At 53.7% G+C, this 24,121-nt stretch overlaps 1 protein-coding gene across 1 annotated transcript; it reads left to right on the forward strand.

The window, feature by feature from the left end:
• Nucleotides 1–7,089: 7,089 nt before the first annotated feature.
• TYRO3 (TYRO3 protein tyrosine kinase) lies at nt 7,090–23,778 on the forward strand. The gene is made up of 19 exons (XM_032343353.1): nt 7,090–7,477; nt 9,252–9,435; nt 9,701–9,801; nt 10,550–10,720; nt 12,197–12,283; nt 13,093–13,208; nt 14,773–14,950; nt 15,636–15,781; nt 16,320–16,464; nt 16,852–16,981; nt 17,061–17,161; nt 17,422–17,517; nt 17,804–17,884; nt 18,238–18,330; nt 18,769–18,890; nt 19,302–19,411; nt 19,595–19,754; nt 19,952–20,088; nt 22,267–23,778. The coding sequence occupies exons 1-19, from the start codon at nt 7,351–7,353 to the stop codon at nt 22,658–22,660; spliced, it is 2,679 nt and encodes an 892-aa protein (XP_032199244.1). The 5' UTR covers nt 7,090–7,350; the 3' UTR covers nt 22,661–23,778.
• The last annotated feature ends 343 nt before the right edge of the window (nt 23,779–24,121 follow it).

A 24,121-nucleotide genomic window follows, 5' to 3' on the forward strand; every position in this document is an offset into this window, starting at 1 on the left:
ATTTCTCTCTGTAAAATAAATAAATAAAATCTTTAAAAAAAAAAAAAAGAGTTTCTTTCTTTCTTTCTTTCTTTTTTTTAAGATTTTATTTATTTATTTGACAGAGAGAGATCACAAGTAGATGGAGAGGCAGGCAGAGAGAGAGAGAGAGAGAGAGAGAGAGAAGCAGGCTCCCTGCTGAGCAGAGAGCCCAATGCGGGACTTGATCCCAGGACCCTGAGATCATGACCTGAGCCGAAGGCAGAGAGAGGCTTAACCCACTGAACCAACCAGGCACCCAAGAATTTGCATTCCTAAGTTTCCAGGTATACTATAGCCTCCTTCTTTAGTTCTCACGGTCTCTGCAGCAGTAAATTTCAGCTACTAGGTTTTAGCCATCCTTGGGGTCCAAAATAGTACTGTACCTGGTCAGAAGTTTTGGGGAGTAAGGGAGGGGAGCTAGAGCTAGAAATCCTGGAAGAACGATAGTAGAAAATCATTGTTTGCAACCACTGATGAAATAATTGTTCCAGGCAATGATCATCAATGACTGATAAAACTATTAGGTAAAAGGTTGATGAGGATTTTATATATGATGGATCAGGTTGCCAATTTATGAATATCACTAAAAGTGAGACTAGTGGACATAATGTGCTTCCGATGAAACTGGAAGTTATAAAACACCTCCCAAGTAAACCTTCCTGCCAGAAATTGAATTGAATCTAGTGAAGGATCTAGCTCTAACTATTAGCCTACAGGAAATATGTGTGGTAGAGGAACATGTTAAATGATAACACAAGGATACAATTAAACAAACCCAAATTGTAGAAAATTCTACAAATGACCCAGTGTTTTCTATAAATTTCATGTCCCAGAGAGAAGGCGACCTTTTACATATTTACAAATACATAAGACACTATCAATTAAATATATGGTCCTTGTTTGGATCTTGATTCAAATAAGCCTAATGTAAGAAGATGTTTTTTTGAGACTGTTGGGGAAGACTAAACACAAATTGGGTTTTATAGTAAGGATTAAAAAAAATTATTGGTTATGGATGTGGTTTTTTTGAAAAATAAACTTTATTTTATAATATTTTTAAGGGACGCCTGGGTGGCTCAGTCAGTTATTCATCTTGCTTTGGCTCAGGTCATGATCCCAGGGTCCTGGGACTGAGACCTACATCAGGCTCCTTGCTCAGTGAGGAACCTGCTTCTCGCTCTACCTGCTGCTCCCCCTGTTCATGCTCTCTCTCCGACAAAAAAAAAGGGGGGGGGGAATAGTTTTAAGATTTTATTTATTTATTTTTAGGATTTAGTTAATTTATTTGAGAGAGAGAGAGAGCATGAGCCAGGGGGAGGAGCTGAAGAAGGGAGAGGGAGAAGCAGACTCCCTCTGAGCAGGGATCCCGATGAAAGGCTTGATCTAGGACCCCGCGATCATGACCTGAGCTGAAGGGAGATGCTTAAGTGACTGACCACTCAGGTGCCCCTTTATTTATTTATTTTTTAATATAATCTCTGTCCTCCAATCTGGGGCTCAAATTCATGACCTCAAGATCAAGAATCACCTGCTCCACTGACTGAGCCAGCCAGGAGCCCCTAAAATAGTTTTAGATTTATAGGAAAATTACAGTTTCCATTTACTCCAAACATAGCTTCCCCATTTCTTAAAAAGATTATTTATTTATTTTGATAAAGGGTAGGGGGAGAAGAGGGGTAGAGGGAAAAGGAGAGAGAAAATCCCAAGCAGGCCCCATGCCCAGAGCAGAGCCTGACACAGGGATTGGTCCCACCACTGGAGCTCATGACCTGAGCTGAAATTAGGAGTTAGATGCTCAGCTGACCGAGCCACCTAAGCACCTCCAAAGATTTTATTTTTAAGTAATCTCTCTCTACACCCAATGTAGGGCTCAAAGCCACAGCCCTAAGAGCAAGAGTCACCGGCTCCACTGACTGAGCCAGCCAGGTGTCCCCCATTTTTTTTTTAAGATTTTATTTATTTATTTGAGAGAGAGAGAGAGAGAGCACAAGTTGAGGGGAGGGCGGGGGAGAGACAGAGGGAGAAGCAGACTCCCGCTGATTAGGGAGGCAGATGCCACTCAATCCCAGAACCCTGGGATCATGACCTGAGTCAAAGGCAAACGCTTAACTGACTGAACCACCCAGGTGCACCATTTTGGTGGGGGGGATAAAGTTTATTGAATGATAGAGTACGAAGCCCCCAAAGAGGGAAGGCACCTGAGAGGGTTGGCCTTGCCTCCCATCTTTTAAAAAAGTTTATTTATTTGAGTAATCTCTATTTGAGTAATCCAAAGTGGGGCTTGAACCCACAACCCTGAGATCAAGAGTCACATACTCTTCTGACTGAACCAGCCAGGCATCCCCATGTGATAATTGTCTCTCTCTGATTGACTTATTTCACTTAGCATAATACCCTCTAGTTCCATCCACGTCATTGCAATTGGCAGGATTTTGGAGGTTTTTTGATGGCTGCATAGTATTCCATTGAATATATATATGCCACATCTTTATCCATTCATCTCTTGTCAATTTTTAAAGTGAGCTCTACGCCTGATTTGGGGCTTGAACTCAGGACCCCAAGATCAAGAATCACAAGCTCAACCTACTGAGCCAGCCAGGTGCCCCATTTCCCCTGTTCTTAACATCTAACATTAACTGGTTACATTTGTTAGAATGAATGAACCAGCATGCCTGGTTGAGGGAACCAGGGAGCCTGCTTGAGATTCTCTTTCTCTTCTTCTGGCCCTCCCATCTCTTGTGTGTATGTGTGTATGCATGTGCTCCTAAGACTTGCTTTTAAAAACTCAAGGAAGGGGCATCTGGGTGTCTCAGTCAGTTAAGCATCTGCCTTTGGCTCAGGTCATGATGGCAGGGTCCTGGAACTGAGTCCCACAACAGGCTCGCTGCTCAGCAGAGTCTGCTTCTCCCTCTCACTCTCCCATCTGTGCTCTCGCTGTCTTTATCTCTCTCTCTCACGCACACACACGCATTAATAAATAAAATAAAATAAAAAGCCTAGGAAAACACCAAGAAATGGGACAATAGAAGACAATTAGCTAAGATAATCATTGAAGCAGAATGATTCATTATACTTTCCTCTCTATTTCTGTTTATGTTTAAAATATTTCATAATCGGGGGTGCCTGGGTGGCTCAGTGGGTTAAGCCGCTGCCTTCGGCTCAGGTCATGATCTCAGGGTCCTGGGATCGAGCCCCGCATCGGGCTCTCTGCTCAGCAGGGAGCCTGCTTCCCTCTCTCTCTCTCTCTGCCTGCCTCTCTGCCTACTTGTGATCTCTGTCTGTCAAATAAATAAATAAAATCTTTAAAAAAAATTTTCATAATCGAAAGTTTTTTAGGGGCTGCTGAGTCGATTAAACATCCAAGTCTTGATCTCAGTTCAGGTCATGATCTCAGGGTCTCAAGTTCAAGCTCCACATTAGGATCCACATGCAGCGTGGAGCCTACTTAAAAAAAAAAAAAAGTAAAAAAAAATAGAACCAGAAAAGTATCACTTGCCAGGCTGTAAAAAGGGTCAAAAAAGGAAACACAGACAGCTAGAGTGTATTCAAACAAACACACTCACACTCACACATGTATTTCCTTTTCCAGGTGACAAGGGCCCTCAGGGCCATCCCTAGGCGAAATTTTGAAGAGGAAAATTTTTTTCTTTCATTTGTTCAGATCCATGTGCTGTTTCAGAAACCCCAAACTTATTGTTCTCTTCCAGCCTCCTCAGTTTACTTCTAGGAAAAAAATCTGAGCATTTGAAAGTCCCTTAGTGACTGTACATCGAAGTTCTGTCTTTCCTAGGGATTCACCTTTCCACTCCATCTTCCCTTGGGCAAGGCATTGCACTGATTCCGACTCAGGAATTTCAGGCAAGCAGTGTTCGGCAGGCATGGGGGCCATCCCCAGCACTCCTGCTATCACACTGGCAGGCAGTTTGCCTCCAAGCCCTGAAGGAGTGGCCTCCTGGCTTTCTCTAAAGGGATGTGGAGCACAGTCTGCAGCCTGCCCATTCCGGACGCGGCATGTCCCAACTGACCTCTTGACAGTAAGTAATCCAGAAAGAATGGATCCTTGCTCACAGGGCAGCAAGACTACGTTGACCTCATGGCTCACCTTGGTTCCCTCTTGGTCCCTTCCTCCTCTTCCCTGAATGGAAAGCTGAAGCAGCTTCTTCCTGAGACTGATGGAAATTGCCATCAGGGGATTCTGCTACTATGGGCAGATGGTTTTTTGTTTGTTTGTGTGTTCGTTTGTTTGTTTTAGAGAGAGGGGGTGGGGAGAGGCAGAGGGAGCGGGAGGGAGAATCTCAAACAAGCTCCATGTCCATCTCGAGGCCACCATGGGGCTTGGGGTTGGATCTCAAGACCCTGAGATCATGACCTGAGCTAGAAGTCAAGAGTTAGACACTTAATTGACTGTGCCACCCGGGTACCCCAGGCAGATGGCTTATCTTTCCAGGTTTGTCTGTGTCTTCTCTCTATCCTTGGCCTCCTTGGGCAGGCCTGGATCATAAAAGGCAGAGTAGGCAGATACTTACTTCACCCAAGAAGGGAGATGCCAGGGCCCAGCTCAGCTCAATCCACAATAAGGGGCTGCTGCTGGCCCTTCCTCTCCTCTGTGGTCCCTTCTTACTCCCTTGGGGTAGATCATAGCTGGCTCTGGTTCTGTTCTGAGGACAGGAACTCCTGGGACAGCTGCTCCTGCATTTTGTCAAATACATTTCCTGTTGATTTGATTAGTTTCCTTCGAAGCAATGCATTTATGAAAGAAAGGAAGATTTTGCAGGCATGTATTTGCACAGGCAGCCCACCTCCTTCAGTCACACACACGCACACACACACACACACACACACACACACACACATACACTTACTTTCTCCCCATCCACCCACAAAGTGTCAGTCACATTTAGAGTTTGCACAAATGCACACCCTCCCTCGTACATCACAATGCACACCCTCTCACCCACCTACACACTTCTTCCATAGAATCACACCTGCTCATATACCCTTAAAGCACGTTCCTATACCATGCTGAGAAAAAGAGAGAGAGAGAGAGGTTAGGAATGTGTTGCTACAGCTCAGGAAGGCAAGCACTCTGTGTGGGAACTAGAAAGTCAGAAGACCAGGACCCCACAGTCTCCCCTTCCTCCTGCAAATAGAAATACTAAGAATAGAGAAGGACTCGAGAGCAGGGGTAAAGAAAGCAGACTCAGAGCTCCTGGCCCCACCAGGAAAGCGAGCCGCCCCAGGGTAACAGTGATGTGCCTGAGGCCTGCACTGAGATAAGAATTTGTCTAGACTGTGAGCGCAGAAAGCAGTGGCATCCACGTGTCCAAAAAGCCCATTTGGACTGGTAGCTAAGGGTCATCCTCAGGCTTGGATACCCCATTGGAGCTCAGGAAAGGAAGGAAGAAATGAGGGGAGAAGGGAAGTGGAAGGTTGGGTTTGGGCTCTGCGTTCAACGTCCTCTGGGAGAGAGTCTTTCCAATGTCAACCAGAGTCAATAGGAGAAGGCTTTCTGCAATGGAAACTTGAAGTCCCCTGGAGAGGGGAGAGATGTGGAGAGGGCCCCAAGGGGTGATGAATGCCCAAGTGCAGAGCTGCGGCAGCCACTTTGGCGCAGTAGCAAATAGGGCCCCAGTGCACCTGGCTTCAGCCCCAGACTGCCCTCTGCCTGCCCTGACCCGACTCAGCCCAAACTCTGTGGATTCTGGAACAGAACAAGTCTTTTCCTTTAAGAAAGGGTCCTGGAGCCCACCCACAGCACCCAAGGAAACTGGCAGAACGCCAAGCTACACTGAGACTTCAGGCCCCTGCCATCCAAGTCTGACAGCCCTGCTGGAGTCTCTCCTGGTGTTGCCACCTGAGGGCGCCTGGAGCTGGGTCTGAGGCTGCTGCCGGCGCTGCTGTTGTTATCATTAGGATAATTAATAAACATACACTGACGGGGCCAAGTGGAGGAAGAGGAAGGACCCTGCTGCTCATGAGAATCCCTGGAAAGATCCAGTGAGGCTGTGGGGGAACAGGGGACTGAGTAGCTCGTTCCTCCTCCCTTCCCAGGACTTCTGGAAAGGGCACTGGGGACTGGTTTCAGGGGACAGGTAGAGAGGCAAGGGCTAGGGGAGGGCAAACACTTGGTAGGCTGCATTTGGAACCTGCCCTGCATCTGCCTGACAGGATGTCTTTGGACACAGCCACCCCCGTGATTACTGGTTGTGGGGCAGGCCAAACTCTTGAGGCAATTATTCATTAATTTAACAGGCATCTGTTTATTTATGGAATGCCTACTGTGTGCAAGGTGGTCTGCTAATAATAGCTGAGGTTTTATTGGATACTGTGAGGACACAGCCAACTTTCACACCATGTCCTAGGGGATGGGGGTGGGGAGCAGAAGGAGAGGAAGCAACTAGGAAGAATGATAACCCCCAAAGATATGGACCATGGGGCTTTGGCCTGTGTGGTGTAGCAGTGGGGGTGTCAGAGATAAAACGTGAGGATTACCAAAAAGATCTTGGAAAACTCGAGACCCGAGGCCCAAGATCCTGGAGGAAAAGGGGTGGGAAATGGAGCACGGATAAGGGAATTTTGGGTGAAAGACTCAAGAAAAAGGCAGGAAGGAGTGTTAGTCCAGTGGGGGGAGTCTTGAGTCACGATTTCGGGGGCTCTGACGGTTGGGAATTTAGGGGAGTGAGATGCTTCATGTCCTGAGATGGGGGACGGGATTCTGGCATCAGAGCCTGGACAAAAGTTGGGGTGCGAGAGGTTTTAGCGAGATTTGAAAGCAAGATCTGGAGTGCTGGGTTTGAAAGGATGCTGGAGAGAGTTAAGGGAGAGGAGGGGCGTGGCTGAGTGCGCCACCCGGGCAACACGGCCGATGCTCGGGTCGGCCTTGGGGAATCTGGTCCGGGGTCCCGCCGCTGTTGGGGAGGTCGGCGGGCGGGGGCCGGCCGGGCAGGCGGCGGCAGGGTAGGCGCTGGGAGCCAGCGGCTCGAGGCTCCGCGGGGGGGCGGTACGAGCTCAGGCTTGCGGGCGGGCGGGCGGGCTGGGGAGGAGGCGGCGGCTCGCAGAAGAACATGAATCAGCGGCGGCGGCGACGGCGGCGACTGCTGTGGAAGAACCGCGGTGGCCCAGCGGCGGCCCCGGGGACCCCGCGCTGCTGACGGCGGCCGGGGCGACTCGCAGCGGGCGCGGGTCTCGGAGGCGCGGGCCCCAGCGCCGCCCCCGGTCCGGCCCCCGCCCCTCCCGCGGCCCTCCTCTCTCGTCCCTCCTCCTCCGTCCCTCCTCCCTCCTCCCTGGTCGCTCGCGGGCCGGGCCCGGCATGGTGCGGCGTCGCCGCCGATGGCGCTGAGGCGGAGCATGGGGCGGCCGGGGCTCCCGCCGCTGCCGCTGCCGCTGCCGCCGCCGCCGCCGCCGCTGCTCCTGGCGGGTCTGGCCGCTCTGCTGCTCGCGGAGCCCGCGGCCGCAGGTAGGGGTTGGTCGGGAGGCGGCAGAACGCGGGGGGTTGCGGAGGGGCGCGGCCGGGTGGGCGCCCAGGGACCGCAGCGGAGCGAGCCCCGGGCCTGGGCGGGCGAGAGACTTGGGTGGGGGGACCCACGCTGGAAGGCCGAGGCTTGGGGGCTGGGGGAGGGGGCGCAGCGCAGCGTCCGCTGCTGGTTCTCTGGCCGGAGCCCCACCCCCAACTTTCTCGCGTCCGGGGCTCTTCTGGAGGGGTGGAAGGGAAAGGAGTAGGGCTGTGGGCTGAATGGTCGGGGGAGGGGGGCGGTGTTAGGAACTGGATGTTCCCGCCTCGACGTATCTAGTTGTTTGCTTCCCCCCTCCCAGTCCTGGGGACCCCATTCTGCCCGCCTTACACAGGAAAGTCCCACTCCGAAACCGCAGGGGCTGGACTCAGCGCCCAAGAGGCACACCTACACCATTTGGGCACAGGGGCTGTGAGGGTGCCCAGTCGCAGAAAACATCTGGACACATGCTAGTTCCTGTACTCAGAGCTTCCTGAACCCGGGAATGCTGGCGAGGATGGACCGAAGCAAGGTGGCCGGTCCTTGTGGGGGTTATCCTTGTGTTCCCCCGTGGCCACTGAGACATTTGCGGGTGGTAGGAGCGAGTGCTCGCACCCTGCCTCTCCCAAGTTCACACGACACACCTACGGGACTGTTGGGTGTGTATGCGGTGTGAGGTTATCCCCTCCGTGCCCCGTGACCTGCGCTGTGTCACAGGCTAAAGCAGCAACAACAGAGCTGGCACATGATTTTGGGACTGAACTCCCTGCCATATGAGATAATCAGGGAAGGGAAGGCAGAGAGTGACAAGTATTTACAAGACGGGAAAGGTGTGTATCTCTGGATCAGAGAGCCCAGGAATTTGCCTAGAGTCTCACAGCAATGGCAGGATGAAGCAGGACTGGATTCAGCCCTGTGGGTAGTTCACCTGCCCCTCTGCTTAAAAACACGACGGGAGCTCAGGAGAGGGGTGTGTGTGTGCATGTGTGTCTGTCTGTCAGCACGCGGAGGGTAGTGTTCCACAAAGTGGCTCCTGTTGGTGTGACAGTAGCTCAGGGGTCTTGGGCTCCCTGCTCAGGGCCCCTCCCCTCCCTCCTCCCTCCCACCTCCCTAGCACCCGCCCCTGCACACATTCAGGTATTAATAGAGCGGGTGGCTGCCAGGAAGGCTGCCATGTGTTTGATCTGACGTGGTTCTGCAGCCATATGTTCTCCACTTCAGGGGAGCACCCCCTCCTTCTCTTCCTCAGCCTCCTTTCTTTTGCTGGGGCAGGGTACAGGGGGATGCCAGCAGCAGTGTGAAGTCTGGCCAGATACCCTGGGCGGGCAGAGAGCTGGCCGCCTGTTGATCTCCATGGGTACAGCTGTCATTCTCAGGACAGTACCTGCCCTAGGTGTATAAGAGGGCCCCACCTTTTTAGCCTGGCTTGCCTGCCTTTTGGTGGTTGCGCTCGAACTTCACACCACCTAGTCAGGAGGTGTGGGGAAAAGGTCACTTCCTTAGAGCTGGGTGGGAACTTGGCAGTAGCAGAATTGGTGCCTGGAGAGCTTGTCATTTTCCTTCCCCCAGCCTAAGCCCAGGCCACCTTCCCGCCCACACTGTCCAACCTCTGTTTTCTTGACCATTAGCTGAGGATGAGCCCTCTGACCCAGAAACTAGGTTCTGGAAGCCGATGGGGGACATTTCCAGAGACAGTCTCCCTGTCAAGTGGGCTGACACCTTCTCCTTCCCACCTCTCAGGCCTGAAGCTCATGGGAGCCCCGGTGAAGCTGACAGTGTCTCAGGGGCAGCCGGTGAAGCTCAACTGCAGTGTGGAGGGAATGGAGGAGCCGGAGATACAGTGGGTGAAAGATGGGGCTGTGGTCCAGAGTGTGGATCAGGTGTACATCCCAGTCAGTGAGCAGCACTGGATTGGCTTCCTCAGGTGCAGGACGGTGGGGGAGGGTGTGGCATGCCAGCCTGGGGGCAAGTTGTGCTTTTTCCTTGGGCTTGGGAGCTGGGGGCAATGCTGATGCCCAGCGGTGTGGGTTTTTTTTTTTTTTTTTTTTAATTTGGCAACCTAAAGAAACTTCCAGAAGTGGGGGCAGGCTCAACCCACTGAGTCTGCCCAGCATAGCTGCGCCGTCCCCCCCCCCCCCCCCCCCCCCCCCGCCATCCTAGGAGGTGAGCCTGGTATCCTGTTTTCACAGCCTAAAGTCAGTGGACCGCTCTGATGCAGGCCGGTACTGGTGCCAGGTGGAGGATGGGGGTGAAATGGAGACCTCCCAGCCAGTGTGGCTCACAGTAGAAGGTGAGGAAGCAGAGACATGGGTGGGCATGTCGGCCTGATGCATGTACTGCTAGTGACCACACCTGTGCGGAAGAAATTTCAGTGGAAGTTGATTTGCCCCATTGCCCTCTGGAGCCTGATTGCACCAGGCTCCAGGCCTACCCCAGACATGGGAAGATCCTACTCACTGGAGTCTGGGTATTTCACAGCTAAGGGGGCAGTAAGGACCTCCAATCTATGGGGTGCAGTAAGTTTCAGTTGTCTGAGCCACAAGCCTAAGCACGCATCTGGGGCTGGACCCTGTTCTGCCAAGTGGCCAGGCCAGGATGGGGAGGCGGGCTGGGGGAGGGGAGGAAGGATCCGCAGCTGTGGGAGCTCAGAGCTGTTCAGCCCAGGAAAACAAAGTGACTAAGAAAGTAACAAAGGACCCTGAATGGGATCTGGGAACTCTGCTAAGGCTTCCGCCCACTCCCCCTCCCTTCCTGACCCTCCCCCAGCTCCTCACCCTCTGCCTCCTCCCCTGCTCTGAGAAGGCTGTTGGAGCAGGTCTGGGAAGAGCCCAAGGGGACAGCATAAAGGGTATTCCTAAGATGCCCAAAGAAGAGAAGCTCCCCCATCAAGCTAGCCACCTGTTTGGCGGTTGACCCAACCCTAAGGGGACCTGTAGGACCTTCTGCATAGAGGACTGTAAATGGTAGCAAACTTGTGGTTTGGGTAGTTGGAAACCGGGAAGGGGCAAGGTTCATTCCCCAACCCCCTTTCTCCTTAGGTGTGCCATTTTTCACTGTGGAGCCAAAAGATCTGGCAGTGCCACCCAATGCCCCTTTCCAACTGTCTTGTGAGGCTGTGGGTCCCCCCGAACCTGTTACCATTGTGTGGTGGAGAGGAGGCACGAAGGTTGGGGGACCGGCCCCCTCTCCTTCTGTTTTAAATGTAACAGGTGAGCAGCTGCAGGAGGGGGCTTTGAATAGGGGTGGTGAGACTGGGCAGTGTGCAATCTGTAAATCACCCGGTCTGCTGTTGTGAGTGTCTGGAGCCCACCCCGGGGCCTGGGGACGTGAGCTGCACCATTACTAAGCTGGTTAGTCAGGTGTGCAGGGCTGGCCAGGTGAGCTGATTAGTGGTGATCCTACCGGGTGTGCTCGAGGCCACTGGAGCCTCTTTCCGTCCTGCACAGCAGCTCCGGCCGTGCACAGCTGGCCCTGGGAGAGGAGTCATGTGAAACCGGGGGCACCCATTTCCCCCACCCCTCCCAAGGGAAGAAGCCAGGAACCAGCCCACGCAGAGCTAGCAGGAGTGTCTGGCCGACTTGCCTAGAAGACAACAGTCTAGGGCTGCAGAGTGGGGAATGGCAGGGAGAAGCAAAAGGAGGGAGGTGCAGCACAAAGAAACAGGAGCCTCCTCTCCTAATGGCCCTTTCCAGAAATTTCTAGACATTTTCTCAAACAACTGTATTTATCCATACCTCCACGCAGCTAGACCCAAAGCAGCAACACCTGCACACCCACCTGGGTCCCAAGACCCTCAGGCATTTAACGAGGCTTGTGAGGCTCACTTCTCTGTGAAATGAAGCTAATGTTCCTGGTCGAGGCTTGAACTGACTCAAGAAGTTGGGAGTCTGAGCTGGGTCTCACATGCTGGATGGTGGGAGGGATAGGTATGGATGTGTCAAGTCCCCAATATGAATCTTGAGAAGAGGTGGGCTGGGGGTTCTGTTCAGGAGGTGCTGGGTTGGAGCCCATGAGAGGGAAGGTTCGGTTCAGTTCTCTCCAGATGTGCGTGGTTGGGACCCTCCCCGGCAGCCCGCAAGATAATAAGCACTCACTGAACTCCTACTCCACACACCACACTGTGCTAGGCACCACGGGGGATCGCGGGAATACAAAAGAAATAGAAGCCATCAATCCAGCCCCCAAGGAATTAGTGTAATTGGGGAGACAAGACACATGCATAAGGAGCTGAGAACTATTGCAGGGCAAAGAATGCAAATCAACAATGATAGGGCTGCCGTGTAGAGCAAACTGAGAAGGGCTCTGGAATGTGCAGTAGAGGCGTGAACAGAGAGGGGAGGCAGCTTTGTGCCATATGTGGGAGGTGGGATTGAGGCAGGGGGAGTAGTATAACCTTTCTTGTGTGTTTCGTGTGTGCCACACACTTTAGGTGAATTCCCTCATTTGGTTTGCACAATTCACCCAGTGTTGGAGATGAGAAGACAGAGCACCAGCACTGGGTATAGCCAGGCTCGTTAGACTCCAGAGTCCCTGGTCGTACCCAGTGTCTAGCCCCTTCCTCTGACTGGAGGGACTAATAGGATATTCACATCCAGAGCCTGCATAAACCCCATTCCCTGGTCCCAGGCTGAATGGGAATTGCTGCTTGGGGGTGGGGGGTGCTGACTGAGGTTTTGTGGCATCAGGGGTGACCCAGAGCACGGTGTTCTCCTGCGAAGCTCACAACCTTAAAGGCCTGGCCTCTTCTCGACCAGCCACCGTTCGCCTTCAAGGTAGGAGGATTGGCGGGAGGGAGGGTGAGTGAGGCAGGGGCCAGGGGCCCGCGCAGCAGATGAAGTACAAAATCATTTGGTGTTCCCTGTTCCGCCTTCCTGAGGCCCTGCTGGGATCTGAGGGATGAAGGGTTAATTGGCAGAGCTCCATCCCTAGTGAGAGCACCTGAGACCCTGCCATGGCTGAGATGAGAATAGAAACCTGACGTCACAGCAGATTTCCCATCACGAAGCAGAGTCCTTGGGAGGGAGGCAGAGAGGGAGGTGGAGAGGGAGCCAGCAGGAGATGGTCAGGGCTCATGCCCAGCCTTGCTTCTGCCAGTCACAGTGGAGGGAATGGGGCTGGGGAAAACCGCCAAGCAGGATAGCAGAGATCCAAAGGGTTGGTATGCATAAAGGGAGAGAAGAGGGGAGGGTGGGAGCCAGTGTGTGGGGGAATGGGTTGTGGCTGTAGGGGCTGCCTCTCATTTGTCTCTCCCAAGGCGAAGGTACTGTGCCCCCCACCCCTGCGCCCCTACCACACCCACTATCTTATCTTACTCCTTGGTCAGATAGAGTCCCTGATTCAGAGAGAGGCGACTTCTCCCCACAGCCAGCCGACACACTCCCTGGTATGAGCAGCTCTCCCCCACTGGCTTCTTGGCTTGTTTATAATTGTAGTTCTGGGAGTGCTGAGTAGCCATTGTCAGGTGTGGGGGGAACCCCAGACCTCAGGGAGGGACTTGAGGCTTGATGCCCCTGCTTTCTGCTTCCTCCTGTCCTTCCCGAGCACTGAAGTCCAGGGTGCTGACTGTCCCTCCTGTCCACAGCACTGCCTGCAGCCCCCTTCAACATCACAGTGACGAAGCTCTCCAGCAGCAATGCTAGCGTGGCCTGGACGCCAGGTGCCGATGGCCGAGCCCTGCTCCAGTCCTGTACGGTCCAGGTAGGGAGCCGGGGGGACAGGCTCTCCTGGCCATGTTCCTTCTGTGGCTGCCTCTATGGTGCTCCGTTCGCGGTGGTATCCCATTGACCTACACTTGTCCGCAGGGCTGGGTCCCTAGCTCTCTCCAGGTGTTACTGTCCCCTTTACCAGGAACAGCCCAGCCTGCCCCTTCCCACAGGGTGCTCTGGCCACCAAGTAACTGGGCAAATTGTCTCAAACCCATACATTCTTCAGGCTGGAAAGCAGATCACTAGAGCAGATTTGAGATGCCTGGAGGGGTGTTTCTTCTGTCGGCAAAACCCCAAACCTTTGATTTAGCTGATACTCTCCTTCCCCATCCCCTGACTCATGCCAAAGAGAACAAGGCGATTGGAGGGGGTTCGAAGCCCCAGAGAGTAGAAAGCCTGGGTGAGGTGATACCAAAAACAAGAGGCAATGCAGCCTTGTTTATTTTCATCTGTTTACTCAGAGGTATTTAAGGAGCGCCTTTGAAACTGTTGTAGCCAGTTCCCCCAGGCAGGAGAGGCCCCTGCTCTGGGCCGGACAATTTGGAGGACCCTGCTCTGGCCCTCCTTTGGCTGCATTCCTTGCCTCTGGGCAAGGAGGCTTTAGAGACTAGGGGACATGCCCATCTAGATCATGAGGCTACCTGCCCCCGATTCCCCCAACTGCCACCCTATACCATTTTCTAGATACTCAAGACCTCCTCCCTATGATCCCCAGTCTGCTTCTAGGACCTGTGTAAGCCTCTTCCCTGGTCTGTCCTTAGGAGGGCTTGGTTTGTGCACCTCAAGTACATTCCTTAGGGGAGTCAGTATGCAGGCAGCACTGTCCATACCCGCGCATTTGGTGTTCCCCTGGGTATAGACCCTTGGCCCACAGGCTGGCTTTTCTTATGCCACCACATTCTGGCTTGGGAATCCCAGGGATCAGGGGATTATAAATGCAAAACTGATCTTCCAGGTTGTTTTGAAGCTTTATTTGTCCATATACCATCATAGGAAATATTTTGTTTAATAATTTGTTAGCTGATTCTAACATTTACATACTTAGCCACATGGTATGTGGCTCTCCATTTGTACTCTTATGGTGGGCGTCCTAAAAAATGTGAGGTGAAGGTCTGGTTCACGATGCCCCTAGAGTCCCAGTTACTCTGCCCTTGAGAAACTGACTCTTTCGCACTGGCGTGTAGTTATAATAAATGGGAGCTCTTCTAACTGAGTTATGTACCAAGCGAGAAAGGGTATGAGTTTTCTGGAGTAGTTGGCAACGTCCTTGGCAGAAAAAGTGGTGTTTGCACTGAGTTTTAAAAGATGAGTTGGGCTTTGCTAGGAAGAGCAGTTCCAGGCCATGGAGCAGCATTTGCAAAGGCGTGGAGGCGAGGATCCTTGTGTTATTAGAGTGGGGGCAGGCGGGAGGGGGTGGGTTGCAAGTGTTTGCTGATAGGCTTAGAGGAGGCATTAACTCAAGATACACCCCCCTTTCTGGGCACCCTGCTCCCACCCAGGCCTGTCCCACCTTCTGTCTCCCTCCTCTTCATCGTTCTTTTGCTGTTCTTCTGTAGGTGACACAAGCTCCAGGAGGCTGGGAGGTCCTGGCTGTGGTGGTCCCTGTGCCACCTTTTACCTGCCTCCTCCGGGACCTGGCACCTGCCACCAACTACAGCCTCAGGGTACGCTGTGCCAACGCCTTGGGGCCTTCTCCATATGCTGACTGGGTGCCCTTTCGGACGAAGGGCCTAGGTAAGAGACTTAACGGGGCGGAGTGGCTGGGCAGGGCCTGAGTGGGGAAAAGGCAGTGTTGGCTTCAGTTCTGAAGGAAGTTGCTGGAGAGAGATGTTACCTGAAGGGAGGGTCCTGCCTCCTTCAGCAAGCACCCAAGTGTCTGCTGCATACCTATGAACTAGATGAATCCCGCCCCTTCCCCTGCAGCTTTAGTTCTAGGGGGTGGAGCAAACATGCAAATTAGGAAAGATCTGATAGTATGGTGAGGAAGAGTGCTCCCAGGGTGGTCTAGGTGTACCCCATAAAGAGAAGTTTGATAAGGAACAAGCCATACTGAGGCTAGGGGAAATCACTGTGGAAGACGGCATGGCAACTGCAAAGTTCCTGTGGCAGGAACTTGCTTGGAGTTCTCTTACCAATTGCTGAGAGTTGGCAGGACTATGAGGGGGAAAGGGTGAAGGATGCTGCTGAGGCAGTAACTAAGAGCAGCGCTGTACCTAGTGGGGTGCTGTGGGGCTTGCCATTGTTCACCTCTCCTCCACAGGACCAAAGGTGAGAGCAGTCAGAACTGGGAGGCCGGTTCTAACCCATACCTGTAGCTGTCTGAGCTGTGTAGCTCTTGAGAGTTGGTTCCAAAGGCTAGCACGGGATAGTGATGATGGGGAGGGCAGGGCTCTTAGCGGTATTCTGTCTTTGGGTTCAGCCCCAACCAGCGCTCCCCAGAACCTCCGTGCCATCCGCACAGACTCAGGCCTCATCCTGGAGTGGGAAGAAGTCATACCTGAGGGCCCTTTGGAAGGCCCCCTGGGACCTTATAAATTGTCCTGGGTTCAAGACAACGGCACCCAGGTAAGGGGAGATAAACCTCAACTCTCCAAGGGCACCAGAGTGCGCTTTCAGGGCTCAAGACCTTCAGAGCTTCCGAATGGCTGTCTTTGGTGGGCCCCCGGGACTTTGGTGGGCTGGGCTTCCCAGCATCCCAGAGAGTCCACTTTTCCCCACCTTCCCCTGCAGGCTTCCCTCCTTACTAGATTGTCTCCTGTTAGAATTGCATCCGGTGGTGACCATTTCATTCGTAAAGCAGGAAGCGCATTCCTGAACAAACTGGGGGAGGGCACAGATAAGGCTCTTATCCCCAGCCTGTTTCCCTCCCAGCACCCCCCCCCCCCCACACACAGGGACTGAGCCTTGTTTGTTGTGTTCAGGGGAGGCTTCTGCAGCCTGGAAGGGGAATGTGATGACTCAGCAGGTTGTGTTCCTGGGGTCCCTGAACCCACAGTGTCCCTTGCCTACTGGGTTCCTAGCTAGACCACTTTCTGCATTCAGGCCTCTCTGAAGGCCTCCTCCTCTGACTCAAATGTGGGATGGGGGCTTTTCCTGGCCCTAGGGTGAGCTGACAGTGGAGGGGACCAGGGCCAACTTGACAGGCTGGGACCCGCAGAAGGACCTGACTGTGCGTGTGTGCATCTCCAATGCGGTTGGCTGTGGGCCCTGGAGTCAGCCACTGGTGGTCCCTTCACATGACCATGCAGGTGAGGCCTGTAGGGGAAGGGCAGACGGGTCATGGCTTTCAGGGGCAGCCTAGATTGGTGGGAGGAGCTGGGCAGAACCTTTGCCCCTAATAGATCCAAAGACTCAACTGTTGAGGCCAGGATTGGTATTTGAACTATATGCCCTTCTCCTCCCTCTGCCCCAGCACTAGCATAGAAGTCCCTGATAGATTTGTAGGTTCCAACAGCCAGGGCCTGTCACTGACAGGGTAGGAACTCTTGGGGCTTCCTTTGGGCCTTCTTTCCACTTGGGACCTTTTTGGACCCAAGAGAACCTCTTGTCCAGGCCAGATGGCCATCACTGGAAAGTTCTAAAGGGACTCATTTTATTAGCCTCGCTCATGCCACTGGCTCTGTCTCCTCCCATAGGCCAACAGGGTCCTCCCCATAGCCGCACATCCTGGGTGCCTGTGGTCCTGGGTGTGCTGACAGCCTTGGTGACAGCCGCGGCCTTGGCCCTCATCCTGCTTCGAAAGAGGCGGAAGGAGACACGGTTCGGGTAAGGGGGTAAGGATGAGGGAAAAGCAAGAGGTGACAGACGACCTTGGAGCTGACTCGACTCTGGGGTTTCCCCTTAGGCAAGCCTTTGACAGTGTCATGGCCCGTGGGGAGCCAGCCGTTCACTTCCGGGCAGCCCGGTCCTTCAATCGAGAGCGGCCTGAGCGCATCGAGGCCACATGTGAGTATGGAAATCTTAGGAAACGTGGGCTGCCTTCGTGCCCCTAGCTATATTCTTTTTGCCGGCTCATGGATTTGGCCAGTGTGTCTGAGCATCCATGAGTCCTGAGCACACAACAGTGAAAAGAAACACAGACCTACCCTCATGGAGATTTACCATCCTGGCTGTGGGAGAGCCAAATGAAGCTCATGTCTGCTCTGAGGGCCGAGACTGGGGTGCAGGTCAGGAGTCCAGGAGGCCCCTCTTCTCTCTCCCCACAGTGGACAGCTTGGGCATCAGCGATGAGCTCAAGGACAAGTTGGAGGACGTGCTCATCCCTGAGCAGCAGTTCACCCTGGGCCGGATGTTGGGCAAAGGTGTGTGGGGCTGCGTGGGGCTGCGTGGGGGTTAGCTGAGTGGAGGTTGTCTTCGATGGCTCCACGTGCTTTGAGGGTGTGGGCTTGGGGCAGCTCCTGTGAACAGGATATGCTTGAAGACTCCTGAGTGTGGGCTGTTTGGAGGAATGGTGGCTGGAGATGCAGACAAGGGAGTCTTCCTGCAGTGGCTAGTGATTTGTGTCCCTGAGGAAGGTCACCTTGGAGAAAAGGGGCTGGGGGGGGCGGTGGGGCAAGGACCCTCACCGTTGTTTGGATCTGTTCCTAGGAGAGTTCGGTTCAGTGCGGGAGGCCCAGCTGAAGCAGGAGGATGGCTCCTTTGTGAAAGTGGCCGTCAAGATGCTGAAAGGTGAGTGAAGAGTAGAAGACACGGAGTAAGGTGTGGCAAAGGTGACTGAGCCGGAAGTAGGCTCTGCTGTGCCCCTAGACTTTCCAAGAAGAGTTAGTACTAACTAGGATGCTGCCTGTGCCATGTGAATAATTCAAAAGCATAAACCCACACACGTTTGTGCCCTCGCCTTTGCTTTCTGCCATCAGCAGTGACTGTCCTCTGGGCTCCTTCAGGGTGATTACAGCTATCCGAACCAAAGGGAAGACCGTTAGCAAGTGGAGAAATGGTTGGAGAGCCCCACTGCATGTGGACTTAGACCAGAATTGGGGGCACATCTCCCTTCTTTCCTCCCTGCCGTCCTTTTCTTCCAGCTGACATCATTGCTTCAAGTGACATTGAAGAGTTCCTCAGGGAAGCGGCTTGCATGAAGGAATTTGATCACCCACACGTGGCCAAGCTTGTTGGTGAGCTCCTTCCTCAGGGGCGACAGATACACAATAGGGCTAAAAGTGTGCTCTCCCAAGGTGGGAGGGCAGCCTGTAGGAGAGAAGTTCGGACTTAGCTGGTGAGTAAGCAGGGAGCAAAATCACGAGGAGGGTCCTGGCTGAACTCTGATCCCCCTCCAGGTAAGGGATTTATTGTGTGGGCCCTGTACCAGAGGTCTGCACTGAAAGACTGCTCATGTGAACAGAGGAGAAGGAGGGGACAAGTAGATGCTGCAGAGATCTGGGGGCAGCCACATCTTAGGTGGTCACCAGTAGGTAGGCCAGTGTGGACTTACAGAGAGGGAAGTAACAGAGTTAGGGCTGGAAGTAGGGCCTAGCAGGTGGGAGACTCATGCAGACTCCTGAGCCATCTCTTGACTGCTGTGTGCCCTGCTCCTGACTCTCTCTTGTCCCCAGGGGTGAGCCTCCGCAGCAGGGCCAAAGGTCGTCTCCCCATCCCTATGGTCATTTTGCCCTTCATGAAGCACGGGGACCTGCACGCCTTCCTGCTCGCCTCCCGGATTGGGGAGAATCCCTTTGTGAGTGCCTGGGGTGGACTGGCTGGGAGTTGGAAAGGGACAAAGACCCTGGGAGAGAGTTTGGCTTGGTGGGCAGGGCCGATCAAGCTGGTTAGGAAGAGAGGCAGCCTGGCTTCGACCCTTTCGATGTTAGAAAGCTTCCTTCTCCCTCACAAAGCGCTGCTGAGAATTTTAGGCTGGGCCAGGGCCATTCTGGGAGAAGAGACCTCTGGAGCTCCGTTCTGGGAGTGTCTTGACTCTGGGATGCTCCATCAGGTCTCCCAAAACTTCTTTGCCTTGGGAAGCCCCGCTAAGTCTTCTCCTTTTAGTAACCCCAAGTCTTTAGGCTTTCTGGCTAGGGAAACCCCTTCATCCTACCCTGCCTGGGTAGGTGAGCAAATCGGGCCTGAACTTGCCCTGTCTGCCCACCAGAACCTGCCCCTGCAGACCCTGGTCCGGTTCATGGTGGACATCGCCTGTGGCATGGAGTACCTGAGCTCCCGGAACTTCATCCACCGAGACCTGGCTGCTCGGAATTGCATGTATGTGAATTCTAGAGGGCTGGGGGGTGGGGGCCGGGGGCGGGGACAGAGCAGCTTGTGACAGGAGGACTAGCTTATGGTCAGCTCTCACCTGGGACAGTGTGTGCTGTGTGTGGGGACAGCTGGGGAGCCAAGATGCCATAGTTCTGTAAGGCTGACTCCATCCTCCAACACCCCTCACAGGCTGGCAGAGGACATGACAGTGTGCGTTGCCGATTTCGGGCTCTCCCGGAAGATCTACAGTGGGGATTACTATCGCCAGGGCTGTGCCTCCAAATTGCCTGTCAAGTGGCTGGCCCTGGAGAGCCTGGCTGACAACCTGTATACTGTGCACAGTGACGTGGTAAGTTGGGTGGCACAGTGAAGTCTGGTGGGGATGCCGGCAGTGTGGCCGGCCCTGTAGAGTCCTCAAGAACCTAGCCTGGTCCCTTCTTTGGGCTTGGGCTGCCTGCTTAGAGCCCTGAGGTATGTTCGGCTTAGGGCTCTGCCCTGCCCAGGAAACCTAGTGACATCTCCCCTCCAAACTTGCTTGCATCCCAGTGGGCCTTCGGGGTGACAATGTGGGAGATCATGACTCGTGGGCAGACGCCGTACGCTGGCATTGAGAATGCTGAGATTTACAACTACCTCATCGGCGGAAACCGCCTGAAACAGCCTCCGGACTGTATAGAGGATGTGTGAGTACCCTGGGAAAGGGATTTGGGGAGGAAGGAATTTGGGGTTTCAGGTGCTGGCTGCCGCCACAGCTGCTGGTCCAGTAGGAACCCAGGACCTCAACTGGACCTTTTGTTTAATGTCCTTGTCATTAGAGGGAGGACCAACCCCCACCCCAAGCTGCTTCTTCCTCTGCCACCTCCCTGTTTTCTTTCTCTCCCCCTTTCCCATCCTGTCATATTTTTGTTCCACCTTTTCTTACATTCTATTTTCTCCACTTTCCTGGAAGAACCAGGAACCCCAAGGGCAGAAGGTACAGGGTTGAGCAATAGTGCACGATTCTGTCACCTTCTTCCCACCCCCACTCCTTCTCAGTCCCCAGCTAGTCTAAGAAAACCTCCCAGGCTGAGCCCTCCCTCCCCCTCAGAGAAGACTGCACCAGGGCAAGAAAAAACTGCTGCTGTATTACATTCCTCCGCTAGACAAGGAGGGAGTGCGGGGGTGCGGGAGGCTGGCCTCTTCTTAAGGGAGTGGAGACACCCAAGATGCTGGGGAGAAGGGAACTGCCTTCTTTCCTTTCTGAAAGCCCGGAGCCCTTGGGAGCCGGGTAGGGTCGGGATACCCGCCCAACCAGGGGAGGGTTGTAAACCCCTCATGACTGGAAGACTAGCATTAGCTGGGTAGTTTACAGGCATTCTTTCAGGTAATCCCCTTCTCACCCTATAAGGAAAAGACTCTCATTATCGCTATTTTGTAGATGAGAAACTAAGATTAAGGAGGTTAAGTAACGTGGCCAAGGTCACACAGCTATTAAGTAGCTGAGTTGGGATGTGAACCTAGATCCCTGTGATTTTAGAATAGGTGCCTCTTAACGATGACGCCAGACATACTTTGTCCATTCTAGTGTTGTATTTCCCACCCTGTGCAAGCCAGAGTTTCCCTGTGGCCCTGGAGGACGTTTTCGCTAGTACCGGGGGAATTAGTCCACAGTGATCCGGAGAAGGAATCTGCTCCCTATTTCTTGCTGTGGGCCAAGAACAGAGACAGGCACAAGAAGGCCCAGCCTGAATGGCGGGGTGCTCTTTCTCTAGGGCAGTGGGTTTGAAGTTAGAAGGTTTAAAGGAGATCCTGGACTGTGGATGAGAGGGAGATCTGAGGGTGAGAGCCAGACCCTACCCCTCCTCCTTGAGCACAGCTCAGGGTGTGGCAGAGGCAGGAGCTCAGGTCTCCCTGTAGTTGCAGCCTGCTTGGGCATCTGGAGCAGCAGAGGTTCCACTGGGCATCGGGGACCAGGCCCCAGCTCAGCTTCCTCCTGGGCCAGAGCTAGTGTTGTCAATAGGGCGGGTGCTGGCCTCCTACCAGCCAGCCTGGTGGACAGGCGCCAATTGGCTCCTAGCACAGCCTTGACAATGTAGCCCAGCTGGGCCACATCCCCATGGCCCCGGACCATTTCCATGGCCTCTTCGATGTCTGGCACCATTCCGCCCATCACTGGGGGCCTCTGGCAGGAGGGCCAATGAGTGGGACAGTGTTTGGGGCTTCTGTTTGTGGGCACAAGAGAGTCAGGCATTTGCTCTGACTGCGTCTGTTCTCAGTCCTCTTCCATTAGTTCTTTTTTTTTTTTTCCTTAAGCCTGAAGCGTTCCCCTGGAACAGGAATAAGACCTCAGGGAATCTGTAAGGCTCCTGAAAGTGTGTGTAAAAAGTGTTCCTTCCCCAGGGGAGAGGGCTAGAAGCTTTTCTACATACAAAGATGTCCATGAATAATGAAGATTTAAGTCATCCTGAGTGGGTGGGGATTTAGGACAAGGGGCGGCTGTTCAAATCCTTGCCATTAAAATAACAGTGACTCCTGCCAGGTTCTGCAAAGCAAAAACACTCCTCATCCCCCCCTCCCCCCCACGTTGCCTAGGACAGAGCCAGCTCCATCACTTTCCACCTGTGTGACCTTGGTTGAGGTTCTTAACCTCTCTGGCCCTGTTTCCACAGTGGTAAAATAGGACTGATTTATTCCATAGGGTTATGGTGAGAATTAAATAGTAAATATAAAATACTTAGACGAGGGCCTGATACAAAGTGAGTATGGGCTCTGTATGGGCGTGTTTAGGAAAAGTTTTCCAAATCCTGGTTCTGTAGGCTTAAGGGGCCTCTGCCTCCCCTTGTGGTTTCTTACTGCCTCCCCTCCTGCTTCTCTCACCCCAGGTATGAGCTCATGTACCAGTGCTGGAGGGCCGACCCCAAGCAGCGGCCGAGCTTCACATGCCTGCGGATGGAGCTGGAAAGCATCCTGGGCCACCTGTCCGTGCTGTCCACCAGCCAGGACCCCTTGTACATCAACCTGGAGAGAGCCGAGGAGCCGGCCGAGGGAGGCCCCCTGGAGCTGCCTGGTGGGGACCAGGCCAGCAGCGGGGCCGGGGATGGCAGTGGTGTGGGGGCAGTGGGGGGCACCCCCAGTAGTGACTATCGGTACATCCTCAGCCCTGGGGGGCTGGCCGAGCGGCCCAGGCAGGAGGAGCAGCAGCCGGAAAGCCCCGTGGGTGAGGCCCAGAGGCTGCTGCTGCTGCAACAAGGGCTACTGCCCCACAGTAGCTGTTAGCCCACAGGTGTCCGGGGCCATGCTGCTGGCCGATGAAGCCCCGGCTGACCCTAGTCCAGGCAGCATGGCGTGGAGGCTCCTGTGGTAGTCCTCCCGAGCTGCGCTGGAAGCCTGGACTGACCAAATGGCCCAATCCCAGTTCTTCCTGCGGCCACTCTGGCCTGCCTGGCATCAGTTCAGGCCTTGGCTGGGTGGAGGTGGGCCAGGCCTGGTTGCCTAAACCCAGGGAGCTGGCAGGAGGGGGTGGTTATGTTTCCATGGTTACCATGGGTGTGGAGAGGAGTTGGGGGAGGGTAGATCCAGCCCTGTGGGCCCCTACTCTCTGGCCCAGTGGCCCCTGCTGCTTCAGTGCATGCATTGAGGTGTCTCTGACTGCCCCCCCACGGGGGGCCCAGCCCTGCCTGTGCTTGGGGTTCAAGTGTGCGGGTTGCTGCTGCTCACAGAGAGATGCCCTTGTGTTATTCCCCTGTAGGTGAGAGTTGGTAAGGGTTTGATGCAGTCAGGTCCCAAGTGCTGCTGTAGGAGGCAGTGGGGCACTCTAAGGTCTGAGTCTGCATCCCCTTCCTGATGACCCATCCCACCTAGGCCAGGAGTCATGTGCAGCTGACCAGGTCACAGCAAGGCATGCTGAATTTCTGCAGGCTACTGTTTGCCCAGCCTGTAAAGGTAGTCCACCCAGCCCGGCAAGAGGAAGGGGTGCTGTGGGCCCTGCCCAGGAACGCGTGAGGCCAGAGAGGAGTCCCAGAGCCCCTCTTTACGCCCTCCCACAGTCTGTCTGAGCATGCTACCAAATCCCAAAATATCCTAAGACTAACAAAGGCAGCTGTGTCTGAGCTCAATCCTTCCACGCAGCATCCCTTAGTCCCAATTTTCCCTCTCACTGGAGACCCTCTTCTGTCCCAAGTCTCCAGATGCAGAGAGAGTATAGGCCTGATGGCTGGTGTGGGTGAGAGGGAGTTACTGGAGCCTAGACCCCAGTCCTGGCTAGGGGAGCCCCCGGATTGCATGGGGCAGGCCCCTGCTGTTAGGGATATTTCCAAGCCGTTAGAAGCTGTTTAAAAACAGAAATAAAATTGAGAACTAAAGACCCAAGGCTTTGTCTCTTAACTGTTTACTTTTTTCCAGATCGCAAAAACGAAGCATCTCTGCGTAGAGAAAAATCTGGAAAGACATATGCCAAAATGTTAACAGCTGTTATCTTTACATGATGTGAGTTAAAGGGACTTGTTTTCCTTTGTGCCTTCCAAGTTTTCTGCACAGAGCACAAAATGCTTTTGTAATTACAGAAGACCCCAAAGAATGGTAATTAAAGATAATACATGGTCATTGTAGACAATAAGGAAAGTGTAGAAAATCATTTTTAAAAGTGCCAGATACCTGTATTTCTACCACCTAGAGATAGCTGCCCTTGACCTTTTGAAAATGTAAATATTTTGAAAAAGTTCTTTATCTTGGAATAAG

Source organism: Mustela erminea, chromosome 5 (genome assembly GCF_009829155.1).
Source record: "Mustela erminea isolate mMusErm1 chromosome 5, mMusErm1.Pri, whole genome shotgun sequence".
Classification (NCBI taxonomy): Eukaryota; Metazoa; Chordata; class Mammalia; order Carnivora; family Mustelidae; genus Mustela; species Mustela erminea.